The sequence below is a fragment of the Zootoca vivipara genome, chromosome 12 (assembly GCF_965207765.1).
Source record: "Zootoca vivipara chromosome 12, rZooViv2.hap1.1, whole genome shotgun sequence".
Taxonomy (NCBI): domain Eukaryota; kingdom Metazoa; phylum Chordata; class Lepidosauria; order Squamata; family Lacertidae; genus Zootoca; species Zootoca vivipara.
This window is the reverse complement of record NC_142595.1, coordinates 40,254,377-40,269,579: the sequence shown is the minus strand read 5'-3', so window position 1 is coordinate 40,269,579 and position 15,203 is coordinate 40,254,377. Positions and strand designations below refer to the sequence as shown.

Genomic DNA, 15,203 nt, shown 5'->3' with positions numbered 1-15,203 from the left:
ATCCTGGGAGTTGTAGCTTCCTCACCACAGAACTACAATTCCCAGCACCTGTGAGAAACTACAGTTCTTTCCAGGTGCTGGAAATCTTACGTGCTCAGATGTATGGTGGGTACTGAACTTCTTCCTACCATTGAAGCTGTGTCCTCTCTCTCTCTCTCCCCCCCCCTCCCCAAAGCCGATGTTAACTCTGTGCAAAGAAAAGTCATTTATGAAACAGCCCTGATTAAATTTATGTTTTAAAATACAACATTTATGTTGTATTTTATGCTGTTTTTAAGCTGTTTTTAAAGTCATGTTTAATTAATGTTTCATATTTGCTGTTAGCCGCCCTGAGCCCGGTTTTCAAATTGGGAAGGGCGGGGTATAATAATAATAATAATTATTATTATTATTAAATGCACCCAAAGGCACATACAAAGCGACCAGTATGCTTAGTGAACTGTGCCTGTCTCTATCATTATTAACTTTCAGGAGGAATTTGAAAACATCCCTATTTACATGGGCATTTGGTGACTGAATAATTCAGTTCCAGATCCTTGGATGGTAGAATGCTTTCAACTAGTGAGGAAGGGCAGGGTATCAATTAAATATATAACATTAATAGTAATGATTCTGAATTATATCAAAGTGTACCTTTTCTCACACATGAACAGACACACACGGGCTCAGGATGAGGAATCTCCTTTATAGACCAAGAGAATTACAATGTAAAATTGCTTATAAAACAATAGGTAAGAAAAGGGGGGGGGACATTAACACGGTATTGCTGAAATAAACAATAGCACACTCCCGCTGCTACTAAGGGCTTCACTGAATGAGTGCCTTAAGGGCCTATGTTGAACATTTAAAAGCTCCCACATGGGAATCATTTCCACGCAAGACATTGTGCAAATACCACGTGAGACAAGATGGCCCCACAGTATGACCCTAATGTCTTTTTCAAGGCAAACCCACAACTGGAGTTAACTTATTGGGGCCGGCTGCATGTGAGAAAGTGCATGCACATGGGTCTGTTACATGCAGCAGCCTACATGCAGGATTTGTGCAACTGTCATGTTTGAAGCACACTCCACTTAACCCAGAAAAGGTATTTCCCAGTGAGCCTTGGCCCAACCACAAGAGGAAGAAGGCGAGAGAGCAACAAGAGAGTATGCATTTCCATATATTCCTGTAGTCCCTTTTTTATCTTTCAAAAAAAACCCCTTTATTTTACTGTTCTTTAATGCTATCCTGAAATTTGACAGCTGAGGGCTGTAAGGATTATCACCTTGCCTATTGGTGGGCATAAGGGTTTGAGTCCTGTTCTTTTCGGCTCCTCCTTGGAGTCGATTTGGGCTGACCTTGAATTCAGAGTTCCTGATTACTGAGATCACTTGAAATTGCATCTTGCAGGAATGTGAGGTGCAGATTTCGACTTGAAAAGCTAAACTGGGAGCAAGCAGGTTGCTGGTTTGCAGAAAAGACCCGTGCTCAGAGGGCTAAAGCATGACAACAGCACAAACGGCCAATAATTTGGGGAGATTGCCCACAGCCCAGGTGGGTAGGGGGTGATGCCAGTAGCCATGATTGGTTGGCATTCTGCCTGCCCCAGGTGGAAAAAGCCTGCTAGCAGAGGGGGGATCTGAAGCATCCATTTGTGTGCTTTATGTACACGGTTATATCCATGAGAAATGCCGCCCCATAAAACCCGGAGAGGCATTTGAACATTTCATTGTTCAAACAATCAGCACCCCTCAGTGCTCTTGTTACATAAAGAAGTCACAAGAAGGGCATTTTTATCAAAGAGCAAAACTAGCAAGGAGTGGTACTGAAGGACTGAACACATCCAATTTGTGGGAGCCTGTCGAGACCAGCATCCTCTGGCATTAAAACGTCCCTCCTGATTATCAGCTGCAGTGCACAGTTATCCAGGAATTATTATATGATGGTATTAAGAAGATACAGTGCTCTTAAGGCACCATATCTCCACCTTAACAGAGTGGTTGGGAAGCGGGGTGGGAGTGAGGAGAGGAAGAACAGAAAGCAGTAGCAAAGCCCAGGCAACCAAAGAAAAAGCTAACAACTTTTGGGGTAAGGTATGGAAATGGGACGCGGGTGGCGCTGTGGTCTAAAAAACCACAGAGCCTAGGGCTTGCCAGTCAGAAGGTTGGCGGTTCGAATCCCCGTGACGGGGTGAGCTCCCGTTGCTCGGTTCCAGCTCCTGCCAACCTAGCAATTTGAAAGCACATCAAAGTGCAAGTAAATAAATAGGTACCGCTGCGGTGGGAAGGTAAAATGGCGTTTCCGAGCACTGCTCTGGTTTCGCCAGAAGCGGCTTAGTCATGCTGGCCACATGACCTGGAAGCTGTCTGCGGACAAACGCCGGCTCCCTCGGCCAGTAAAGCAAGATGAGCGCCGCAACCCCAGAGTCGTCCACGACTGGACTTAACAGTCAGGGGTCCCTTTACCGTTACCTATGGAAATGTGGAAGCCCCTACACAAACACAGCTTGCTGTTGAACAGCAAACACTATAACGAAAAGAAAGTGTATATATACCACCCAACCCCAAATGCCAATTTATTCTCTACTATTCTACTACTTTTGCCTCCTAATTCCTTCCAATTTTGCATCTGGATTGGGGGGGAGGAAGAACCAGGAGTCCTAGGCTTCCAATGCCCACCTTTCAACTTACGGTACAACATTCAATGCCCTTGTAGCAAAGGCTGGGCTCTATTCAGCCCAATTAGCATGGGCTCAGACACATCCAGCTCCCTCTTCTCACCTCTGGAGATGAGCCTGCCTTCTTCTAGACTAGAGGCAGGAATAGAAGCCAAGGTCCTCCATCTCCCTTGCCATGAGTTATTGAGAGTCAGAAGTCTCTGCCCCCAGATTGTTTCAGTTCTAAGGAATTGAGCTCTACAAACATTAAGGAACAACAATGCAGGGAGTTTTTTTCTAAGCATATTAGAGTTCCTTTCCCTTTCCCCAAACACAGCCCCTGCATACCTGGGATTAGGCAAAGGAGTTTTCAAGGCAGAGTGCATAACATCTACATACGGTAGCTTTGGCCTCTAGGACTTACTGCAGTAATTAATGGCCTATCCTTCACTTGATCTGGGCTCCACAGTATCCTGTGTGCCTAGAAAACTGTGTGAGAGATGATGCAATTTGCAATTCTGAAGAAGAGCTCACAAACACCTCCACAATCCTCTCCTTCGAAAAAACGAAAACAGTACAATTATACGGAAGGAAGCAAAGATGCTTATTTGGCTCTATTTGCCGAACGTTTCTTCCCGGTTGTAAAAACTGGATTTGGGGTGGGTTTGGTGGTCCATGCAGCCTGGCTTTTAAACCCACAGATGCCCTCACTCTCTCTAACCTGGGGTAGGAAAAAAAGAACCTGGGAGCTTTGTGGCTTTCCTGATTGATTGATTTTTTCCCCCAAATCAAGCCTGTGTTCCTTTTTCTTTGGGCTAGTGTGCTTATGCCTCCCCTCCTCTCTCACAGATGATGCATTAGCTCCGCCGGGCCTTTCAGAAAACCTTCCCAATTCCCCACCCATCTTTGCTTGAGCTTTGCTCCCCACCAGCACGTTTGCTTTTAATATTGCGAATCATGCATGCACACTTGGGGGGGGGGCTGCTGAATGTAAACAAACATGGCTTCTGGGGGTATCCAAGGATGGCTGCCATGTTTATTCACCAACAACAGTCTTGCACCAGGGGGCAGCAAGCGCAGTGAAATGGTGACAGTGCCCAGGTGGGCAAGGTGGCATAAAAGTGGGCTGGCCACCATATTTTAGCATAATATATTAATATATATCTCCCAGCAAGTCCCCTCCCCCTCCCACAACAACACCCCGCCGAAAGAGGTGGGGAGAGCAAAAAGCAGGCCTGAGGTTAAGCATCTGAGGGCTGGCTGGACTCGGATTCTTGGGCCTCACTGCGCATGCGCTTCAATGGCGGAGCCTCGGGCGGCTGTTCTGCCTCAGGCGTTGGTACTTCGAAGGCCTCCTTTGCGGGCTTTGTGGGGCCTGCTGTATCCTGCACCGGGAAGAGAAGGGAAAGGATCGTGTACATGCTATAGCAAGGGGGGAACACCCACTTCTGCCTCTAGCCCTGCCCAACACTCCAGTGTGGCCCCCGGAACACTGCCCAGGAACAAATGTGGCCCTCAATCTGAAAAAAGGTTCCCCATACCTGGCATAAAGCGCACATGTTAGAGGAGCAAGATTAGCATTTTGAGAGTTCCGCTTAAATATCCTAAAGCCTTTTAAATGTGCCTGTGGAAAGCGGGGGGGGGGGTATTGTTTTGTTGTTTTTGGTTTTATTATTTACTCGTGTTTTACCCTGTATTTTATTCTGTGAACTGCCCCGAGATCTTTCAACGGTGGGGGTATAAGAATTTTAAGGTCTCAAATATAGAAAAAGGTAAAGGGACCCCTGACAGTTAAGTCCAGTCGTGAACAACTGTGGGGTTGCGGCGCCCATCTTGCTTTACTAGGTTGCTAGGTTGGCAGGAGCTGGGACTGAGCAACAGGAGCCATGGGCGTACCCAGGATCAAAACTGGGGGGGGGGCAAGGGGAAGGGCCAAGGCACGGAAGGGGAGGGGCCACAAAGTGGGCGGGAACGGCGAACTCGCGCTCCGCCGGGCTGTGCCCCTCCCTAGAAGCAGGGCTGGTGGGCGGAGGCGGAGCCCAGCCCAGCGGAGGCGAGTTCAGCGTTCCCGCCCGCCCCGCCGCGCTCTCTGGTTCCCCACCGCGCTTGGCCTTGCCAGAGGGCGCGACGGGGAGCTGGAGGGAGGGCGCAGCGCGGCGGGCGGGAACGGCGAACTCGCGCTCCGCCGGGCTGTGCCCCTCCCTAGAAGCAGGGCTGGTGGGCGGAGGCGGAGCCCAGCCCAGCGGAGCGCGAGTTCGGCATTCCCACCCACCCCGCCGCGCTCCCTGGTTCCCCGCCGCGCTTGGCCTTGCCTGAGGGCGCGCCGGGGAGCTGGAGGGAGGGTGCGGTGCGGCGGGAATGGCGAACTCACGCTCCGCCGGGCTGTGCTCCGCCTCTGCCCACCAGCCCTGCTTCTAGAGTAGGGCAGCTGCCCTAACTTGCCCCGTGGTGGGTACGCCCTTGACAGGAGCTCACCCCGTTGTGGGTATTTGAACCGCCGACCTTCTGATCAGCGAGCCCAAGAGGCTCTGTGTTTTAGAATAAATATTCATAAATCCACACCTATCTAAATATATGAATCATGTGTCTGAAATAGTACAGGAGAGCCAATTTGACTCTTCCAACGACCTCAAATATTCCTCTGCAGTAAGGGAGGCAATTGGGGAAAGGTTGCCCATTATCTTTTTGCTTACAAATCATGTCTTAAGGGTGTATTTGTGTATGAACAGGGTGAGCCTGTGACCTGGATTCAGGAACCATCACAAAAGAATGGCCAGGCTGCCCAGGTAATGCAATCAGTGACCATTACCAGGTATCCTGGCAGACAGGATTTCTGCTGTAGATCGCCTCCTTCTGTGATGTATGTATGATGTTTTAGGAGGTGGTCTTGGGCTACAGGGTGGGCAATTTCAAAAGTCTATATAAGGGCTTGCGCACCATTGTTCAGGGTTCTCCTCCCTCCTGCGTGTGGTGAGTGAGGACCCTGTTACAACAGTTCCTTGAAGAAAGATTGAGCTTACTAGCCGCCTTGCTTCACAATATACTCTGGTTGGCCTCTGTTTTCTCCTACTGATAGGGAACCCACTTAAGGACTCTATATGGGCTCTGGAATACCCCATACGGGAAAGGGAGCAGTTTTTCTTATAACAGTGGTATATAAATTTAATAAATAAAATAAAATATAATAAATCTAGCATTACCAAGAAACAACCCCTCTCCAAGAAACATTCTGCCTTGATTCCCTCCCCCCCCCCAAGTCTCACCCCAAAGGGCCACTGTACTAAAACAGGTCTATTGTATGGCTTCAGCCAGAAAGGAGGAACTTTGTGGAGCTGGTCGGCTGGTCCCACTCAGCCCTAGACTTAACACACTGCAACACGGTCCATTGCCATTTTCAAGGAGATGCAAGAAGCTGACTGAGTCAGGTCACTGGGTCTATCTAGCCGAATATGGTCTACTTGGAAACGTCGCCATCGAACCTGGGAGCTTTGGCATGCAAAGCAGGGCCTCTACTACTGAGCTCCATCCCTTCTAAGGATCAGCAACCTCACCTGGGTCTCTGACATCTTGGAATCCGGCTCTTCTTTGGTAAGCATGGGAGGTTCATCTGTCCCCTCCAGAAGCATCACTCCGGATTCTGCCACCCAGGAGAGAAATGGAGAGATTAAACAAGCACAGTGTAAGGATTTAAAACCTCACCGTCCTAACATCACCTACCTCCTTCCTGCCCCAGCAAAGGAGGCTGAGAGTCCTCCGCCTTGAGCTCCCCTAGTGGGGTGGGAGTTACGGTCTGGCTGCGGTCCAGGGTGGAGCTGGGGCTGGTGTCCCCGCCTTTCAGCAAGGAGGTCTCCGAAATGGAACTCTGATTGCTGTTCTCGTCTGAGGAAAGCAGAAAGCGGAGCATTAGGAATTGTCTGTGGCTGCTGTTATTGGGCAGCTTGGTTTTATTCAGGGGAGGATCCAAACGCCTCTTTGATTTCGCCATCCACCCTTCTTGCATGAATCCACAGGGTGCCTGGTGCCATTTTTAGGCAGGGCTTAAACTGGAACTCATTTCTGGCACCTCTCAGGTGGGCACCATTGGCAAGGATTCTAGGCGTAATGCCAGCATCTCCATGTGCTTAAATAACAGAGCTGCTCCTCCCTCCAATCACATAGGGCCACTCCAGACTGGTTGGTGGTTTTTAAGGGTGTCTTCTGCAACATGTCACTAATAACAGTGTATGATTACCACTGTCCACCCATCATTCTACTTTGTTATTGGTTCTGCTTCCCCAATGTTGTCACTATTGCTTTCTGGCGAGGCACTCCTGCACTTCAGCCCAACAAAAGCAGGACAAAACCTGGAACATTTGCAGCAGAAAAAGGGAAAGGATTTCAGCAGGAAGTTGTGGAACCTACGCTGATTGCAAACAAAGCGGTATGACCGCCCCAAAACATTTGCAGGTGCAAAGAGTATCGAAAGAGGAATTGTGAATAGCCACCCCAATACCATCATCAGTTCGATTCAGGGAGGTTCGGCTGGTGCCTTCATTAAACATCTTTAGGCACCAGGGGGAAAGTTTCTTCTTCAGCCTTTGGCTGGTTAACCATCTCTGTCCTTTTAAATGTGGGAGGAGGAGTTATTGGTTTGTTCTTGTTATGTGCTTTGTGGTTTGATTCTGCATTTTTATGCTACGAACCGCCCTGAGATCTTCTGATGACAGGCAGTGTACAAATTTAATAAATAAAAATAATATTTTTTTTAAAAAAATGAACACATGATAATAAAAAAAACATGACAGGAAGGAAGTCCTTCTACCTAAAAATCTCAGTAATTTATGGAAAGTTGTCACACATGAGATGTAAGGAGAGGCCCACTAAGCAATAAAGGGAAACGTCTTCCCGAATTAAGGAGCAGATATGAAATATTTTCCTTTAACTTTGCAGAGCCCTAGTTCAGTGCCACTGCTCAGGCTGGCAGAGTGGCACCTCTGGAAAGAGGCCACAGAGGAAGGGGAGGCAAGCCATAAGTGAGGGGGCAGGATCCTAGACTCCATCTCTGCTGCAAGCCCCCCATTGCTTCTAAAACTGGGTATGTCCCCCTCTAGTAGCCAAGAGCAGGGGTCACCAATCTTTATGGACCAGGGGGCACATTTTGAATTTTTGAGAGATCGCCAGAGGCAGCAGTCACAAAACGGGCTGACATAGACACCAGTGAAGTAAACACTGCCGTGGATATGCTTAAGTTCCAGAAGCGTCAGGCAGAACCTCTTCCCAGAGTTAAATTTCAGATCATATTTGGGGAAAACCTTTGGAGAACTACTGTGCTGGAAGTGGCCTGGGCAGCTATGTGGACGGGGCCTTGTAAGCATCCTTTCTCCCCAGCCTGACAAGTGTTTGTCCCTCCCCTCTCCTCCCTCCCCCCCCCACCTTCCACAATGTACCATTGAGGTCCAGCATGAGGAGGGCTGGGTTCCTCCGAGGGCTGGGCATGCGGGCTCTTCGCTCTTTGGTCCGCTGCTGCTCGCTGTTGCCTGCCAGCCGCCTTTTCTCCTGTCAAGGAAGGAAAGTGAGCCAAGAAATAAGGGAAGACTTGAAGAGGATAGGAAAGGGAGCTTGAGAGAAATCGATGTTTTAGCACGGCAGGGCCCCTTCTCTGGAACTCCCTACCTATTGATATTAGTCAGGTGCTGTGGGGTCTCAGGAAAAGCCAAAGAGGCCTGTTCTTGTCCTGTTTTTTTTGCTTAGCCTAACTGATGCCATTTTGTTTCTGTAAAAAAACTGCCTCCTTTAGAACAAGCATAGGCAAACTTGGCCCTCCAGATGTTTTGGGACTACAATTCCCATCATCCCTGACCACTGGTCCTGTTAGCTAGGGATCATGAGACTTGTAGTCCCAAAACATCTGGAGGGCTGAGTTTGCCTATGCCTGCTTTAGAATTTAGGAGGGTGAGCCACAAATCTGTGAAGACCAGATAACGTTGCAAGGCGATTTTCAGGAAAACCTCCCTCTGCCAGGCAACTCTCCCCTTCAAGGTCTCCAGGCAGGGGGTCCTCGAAAGGGGGGAAGCCTATAAAAAGTATGAACAAAATCTATTTGGGGCGGCTTCACCATCACACTGGTGAGTGTGGCTCGCCCGCTCTGTTTTACTTAGCTGAATAAAGGAGTGATTATGGGAATCTCCTCTGTCTATGGCATTTATTGGCTTTTTAGTGACCAAGGCAGCTTGGGCCCAATTAGCGGACCCCAATACAGGTAGTGCCTTTGTTGTACTGTTTTCAACACCCGCTAAACCCTTCTTTGCTTAGGAAAGCCTACCCACTAGACATGTAATTTCATTCCCCAAAATGGAAAGAAGAAGAAGTCCCAGCAAAGGAAGAATGATACATGGAATATGCAGAAATGGCGAAACAGGAAGAATAAGAAATCAAGATAACGAACCTTTTAATAAAAGAATGGAAATGGTTTATTGAATACTTACAGATACAGATAAGAACATTGGCAGGGTTATTGTAATAACCTGAAGTTTCATAAGAGCATATATTTAAAGAAGAAGAACAAATGAGCAAATTTAGTTAATTAGGATATGCAGAAGATATTAAAAATAAATTTAAAGAATCGCAGAAAGAGCGGGGAGGGAAGCCAAGTTTGGAAATGTCAAAATGATTGTAAAATCAGCGAAATGTATAAACTTGAAAAGTAGAATTTTTTTTATAAAAAAGACATGTAATTTCATTATGTACTGTTGATTTTATCTATCTTTTTGACCCCTTTTGTTACATCTACTGTTTTTATTACAGTTTTTAATGAAAATTTTATACTATCTTATGTAAACGGCCTTTTTTTATTAAGCGTTATATAAATTGAGCTAAATAAATATAGAGATAGAACTCTTTCCCCTTACCTCATCTCGGGGGTCCACAATAGGTACCCACTTGTAGATCCGAAGAGATGTGTCCCCAACCGTCACCCATCGCTTTTCCCTAGGAAGCAGAGAAGAGCAAATGGAGTGTTATTAATTAATTTATTAATATTGTTAATTATGCAAGTTGCAGCTTCCCATGTGAGCTCCCAGCAGCACCCACTCAATACAACGTCCCAATATGCAGTCATTTACAGAGAACCAATTGATAGGAACAGGATCCTCAATATTATATTACACATGCATTTATATAAGGAAACATTTAATATCTTGCCATTCCACTAAAGAACCTTCGGTGGCTCATAATGGCAAATATATAAAAGCAACAACAACAAAAACACCCTGAAAACAGCCATAAAAGGGGGGGAAATGAGTCAGATGGAAACTGGACCACCAATAGCAACTAAAGTGGGCCAAATGTTTTCCTAAAGAAAGACATTTTAGTTCAGGCATCCCCAAACTTGGCCCTCCAGATGTTTGGGGACTACAATTCCCATCATCCCTGGCCACTGGTCTTGTTAGCCAGGAATGATGGGAGTTGTAGTCCCAAAACATCTGGTGGGCCGAGTTTTGGGGGGGTGCCTGTTTTAGTTGCTCATCAAAAGACAAGCAGCAAGGTGGATGCCGCCTTCCTTGGGAATAATATTATACTGTACAGTGGTACCTCTGGTTACGAATGCTTCTGGTTATGAACGCTTCAGGTTACAAGCTCTGCTACCCTGGAAGTAGCTGCTCCTGGTTGCGAACTTTGCCCTAGGATGCGAACGGAAATCGTGCAGCGGCAGCGGGAGGCCGCATTAGTGAAAGCACGCCTCAGGATAAGAACAGTTTCAGCTTAAAAATGGATCTCCGGAACGAATTAAGTTCATAACCAGAGGTATTGTAGTCCAAAACATCTGGAGGGCCGAAGTTTGGGGATGCCTGCCTTAGGCCAAGGATAGCCAAGGCGGTGTGTACCAGGTGCTGTGGACTACAACTCCCATCAGCCCCAGCCAGTATGGCCAATAGTCACAGATGAAGGGAACTGTAGGCCAGCAACATCTGGAGGGCATGAAGTTGGCCTCACTCTGCCTCATCCCACCTAATGTTGTGGCTATGAGGAAGAAATAATGGGAACAAAGCAGTGCTTTTCAACAGCCCTCCCTGGAAAGGAAGCAAATGTGGTAATTTATTGGCTGGCAAATCTAGGATCATTCCACACCACCAATATCAATGGATGGAATAATAATAATAATAATAATAATAATAATAATAATAATAATAATAATAATTTATTTGTACCCCGCCCATCTGGCTGGGTTTCCACAGCCACTCTGGGCAGCTTCCAACAGAGATTAAAAATACTGTACATTAAAACATCAGTCCTTAAAAACTTCCCTAAACAGGGCTGCCTTCAGGTGTCTTCTAAAAGTCAGATAGTTGTTTATTTCCTTGACATCTGATTGGAGGGCGTTCCACAGGATGGGCGCCACTACCGAGAAGGTCCTCTGCCTGGTTCCCTGTAACTTGGCTTCTCGCAGTGAGGGAACTGCTTTAAAAAATGCAACTTGACAATCCCCATTCAAAAATGCATTTGGCAAACATTCGCAAAATTGCATGAAACGGACCATGTGCGTCCCAGTGTGAAACTTTGGTTTGGAATACACAGGAGCACAGGCAGCTACAGCTGGTCAGATCACTGGTGCAACTAGTCCAATATTGCCTACACGGACTGGCAGCAGCTCACACAGGTTTCAGACAAGGGGCATTCCCAGCCTCAGCTAGGGTCACCAAGGTTCGAAACTGGGGCCTTCTGCTCTAGCACTGAGCTGCAGCCCAAAACACAGCTGCCAAGCCTTCCGAACGAGACAGGTGTTGTGCCACATGCACCCCAAAGCCCAAACCGACCCCTCACGACCTGCACCGCGGCAACCAGCTCACATCCCTTCTAAAAACGGATGCAGCCAGAGATGGCAGGTCCCTCCAAAAGTTCCTCCGGCCCCTATGCCCATTGGCCTCACCATCTGCGGACATGCTCGATGGCTGCCATCACTTTCTTGATGTCATCTTTCGCCCGGCTGCGTGTCTCAGCTCGAACCGCACGTCCAGACATCACCGGGGATAAACTTTGGAGAGCTGAGCAGAGTGTGGAGGCAGATGCAGAGGAGAAACGGAGACCGTTACGACTGGGATTGCTTTGTTTTGCTTTTGTTCTTCTGCTCTCTTTATCCCATTTCTTTCTTTCTCTTTCTTTCTTTTCTTTTTTCTTTCTTTCCCTGTTCCTCTGCCCCTCTCCGCCTTCTTTTGCTGACTACCCCGAGCACAGGACTAGAAATATCCCCTGTGCATCACTCTGCCATCCGGATATTCAGCCATAGCCTGCCTCTCCATCAGTCAGTCTTCCTCTTCTGTCAGTTTGCGTCAATATTTTGCTGTTTCTCTCCTCTTTTGGTTTCTTGGTTTTTGTTTTTTGGTTTTAATCTGAGCCGTCAGCTACTCACAATTCTCCCTTACGGGTTAGTCCACCATTAATCTCTACTTCCTCCTCTTTGTCTTCTTTTTCCTGTCCTCCGTTTGTCAGGGGGGGGAAAGAAAAAAGAAAACGGAAAAAAGGCGGCTCACCATCGGAAGAAAATAATATAAGTTCTTTGGGTTGTTTTTCCTTTTTTCATAGAGATTTGCAGCACAGGGAGCGCCCTCTGGTGACTAGGAGAGCTGGAGAAGAAGAAGAAATTGACAGTCTGAAATAGAGGATTGCATCCTTTTTGATAAATGCAGAGAGGCAGATGATGGAGCAGGTGGAAAGACAGATTAAGGATAGGCAAAAACAGAGCAAGTGATTGTGTACACTTCTCCTTTGAGCTTAGAGGGGATGCTCGGTTGATCATTTATATCAGAGCTGCGGGTTTTAAACATCAGGTGGGACCTCAGGAAGGTAACACCTTTCACTAGGACCAGCTAAAATGCAACAAGACAAGCTTTCAAGGGCTGTGTACAGGCTCCAATTTATTCTGCAATCCATTTAGCACTGCCTTGTGAAGCAGCATATGCACGACTTAGCCGCAATCTGTATCTATCCTGTCCTTTCTTATGAAATGCTGCATTTTGGCACGTTTTTCCCAAACCAGGTTTGATCCGAATTGAGAAATAGAACAACCTAGCTGCATATTAAGCTGGCAATGTGGCACACAACCAACTTCTCCAGAATTATTCTTCTTCAAGGTGGATATGAAGCAAAATGAACAGGGGATACGGAAAGAGAGAAAAGATGGAGTGCAGAAAGAAAAGGTTTTAGACAGGCTTAAATTCAGTCCTAAATGAGGTTAAGCGTGTGTAGCGCTGCACATTTACATTGGAGTAAGCCCTACTGAATTTAATGAGACTTACTTCTGAGTAGGATTGCACTGCTAGCGTCCGCTCCTAGGCACATTTTTTCAGTGGTACGCCCCACTGAATTCATTGTCACTTATTTCTGAATAAATGTGCACACAAATCGCACAGGAACTTAGATTGCTAAATGCAGAACAGATATTGCATCTTCAAGAGGAGCTGCACCTGTTGCATGCCTGCCTGGCACGTGCCTATTAGAACTACAGAGCCTGTACCGGAAATTGTGTGGCGACCTAAAACCTATGACAAAAGGGTGGGCTGGCAGCAGTCATTCAGCCGTGAGAGGAATCTAACACTCTGCACATGCTCAGGAGAACTTCCTCCTCGTTGGGGGGGGAGGGCAGGGAGGGAAGAAAGTGGCAAGCAACTGTCAAAAAAGCAGCTGTTTTCACGCAAATGGGGGAACCCCATCTTTCTTTTTTACAATTAGCATGTGTTTTTCTCCACTGTTTCTTTTCTTTTCCCATGCCATCCACCCCACCCCACCCCCACCCCGGCCCGCTTTTCAAAGCCTATGAGACAGAACCGGTTAATCTCCGAAAGCTGCTTTCTGGGGATTGGACTTGAGAAGCTCAGCCATGTTCCCACACTGCGCTCAGATCCTTGCGGTGAGTCAGAGGCGTTTTTGGGGGTTGCCATTACCTCAGCCCGGTCTTTGCAAGGCGAAGGAGGGAGGCCCACGTGCTTCCGGGCCCAGTGGTACACTTAGGTAATTTTAGGCTGAGGACTTAATGCTCTTTCGATAGGAGTACCTGCATTCTTTCACTAAGCCCCCCCCCCATGTATGCACTGTGCATTTAAGGCACTGCCACGCCACTTTAGACCCTCGTGGCTTTGCTCAACCATCGTTTGTCCAGGGTGCTTAGTTAGAGTTGTGAACAGGCCCCCATTCCCCCGCCACACACACATGGCTCCAGTCCCCAGAGTTCCCTGGATTTGGATTTCATAGCAGCTGTTTTTATTTTATTTGTGGGGGTTTCATATTCTGTGGTTCCTTGAGCAATTGGAAAAAGGGATAAATATATATGCTGTGTACAGTATATTTCTTGGGGCAAGCTTGGCCCCAAGACACTCTCCGCTGCCTAAGATGACAGACAAGATGGAGCGCCCCCCCCCCATTTTATGTACAAAGGCCAACCGCACTGGCAGCCAGCTCTCACTTTGGAATCAAAAAATGGGACAGGGTCATCTGAAGGCAGCAGGCTAGGTTGGGGGGGGGCGGTTATAGGGCAGGCAGTGGTGGTTGGGACTGGTGGGGCAGAAAGCCAGGAGGCCAATAGTAAGTGGAGCCAGAGCCATTGAGAGGCAGAGTCAACTCATTGCAGTTTCCTCCCTCTCTTCTGTTGAGTTGTGAAAGAGTTGTGAAAGGCTGTGTCACCCTTTCAACTGATTGTAAGTTTTTGGGTTTTTTAAAGGTAGGTCAGTGGGGGCTGCCTGAGGGCAGACTAAGGTTGTTAGGGCAGTATCTTATTAGTAAGGTAAAAAGGTAAAGGTAAAGGGGCCCCTGACCATTAGGTCCAGTCGTGACCGACTCTGGGGTTGCGATGCTAATATCACGTTATTGGCCGAGGGAGCCAGCGTACAGCTTCCAGGTCATGTGGCCAGCATGACAAAGCCGCTTCTGGCGAACCAGAGCAGCGCACGGAAACGCTGTTTACCTATTTATCTACTTGCACTTTGACGTGCTTTTGAACTGCTAGGTTGGCAGGAGCTGGGACTGAGCAATGGGAGCTCACTCCGTCGTGGGGATTCGAACCGCCGACTTTCTGATCAGCAAGCCCTAGGCTCAGTGGTTTAACCCACAGTGCCATCCGAGTCCCTATTAGTATGGTAACTAGCATCATATAACTAGCATTCTGAGTCTAATTAATGCATGAAGGGGTTAATGCCATAGAGTAAGCTGTCCTGCCAGGCTTATTAGCTATGCCACTTCCTCTAACCTCGGGAGGAAATGGGCAGCCAAGCCTTTTGTTGTACTCAGTCTACATATAAATTCAGTGTGTGAGGGGCAGCCTCCATACGACACCTGGAATACTGTGTCTAATTCCGGACACCACCATTTAAGAGGGATGTTGAAAAGCTGGAAGGTGTGAAGAGGAGAGCGACCAAGATGATCGAGGGCCTGGAAACCATGCCTTATGAAGAACTGTTGAGAGGAGCTGGGTATGTTTTGTCTGGAAAAGAAGTGACAGAGGAGATCTTATGGCCGTCTTCAAATATCTAGATGGCTACCACATGGAAGATGGAGCAAGCTTGTTTTCTCCTGCTCTGAAGGGTAGGACTCGAACCCA

At 47.6% G+C, this 15,203-nt stretch overlaps 1 protein-coding gene across 1 annotated transcript; it reads right to left on the bottom strand.

The window, feature by feature from the left end:
- Positions 1–665: 665 nt before the first annotated feature.
- BCL7C (BAF chromatin remodeling complex subunit BCL7C) lies at positions 666–12,194 on the bottom strand. The gene is made up of 6 exons (XM_035136555.3): positions 11,544–12,194; positions 9,526–9,604; positions 8,065–8,173; positions 6,356–6,517; positions 6,190–6,275; positions 666–4,023 (listed from the first exon to the last, which is right to left on the bottom strand). Exons 1-6 carry the CDS (start codon positions 11,633–11,635, stop codon positions 3,880–3,882), a joined length of 672 nt encoding a protein of 223 aa, XP_034992446.3. The 5' UTR covers positions 11,636–12,194; the 3' UTR covers positions 666–3,879.
- Positions 12,195–15,203: the final 3,009 nt, after the last annotated feature.

Coding starts and splice junctions, on each gene's coding strand:
- BCL7C (XM_035136555.3), bottom strand. CDS start 11,635: ATGTCTGGACGTGCGGTTCGAGCTGAGACACGCAGCCGGGCGAAAGAT. Junction 8,174..9,525: donor TTGTGGACCCCCGAGATGAG/GTAAGGGGAAAG, acceptor CTTCCTTGACAG/GAGAAAAGGCGGCTGGCAGG. Junction 4,024..6,189: donor CCAAGATGTCAGAGACCCAG/GTGAGGTTGCTG, acceptor TTCCCGGTGCAG/GATACAGCAGGCCCCACAAA.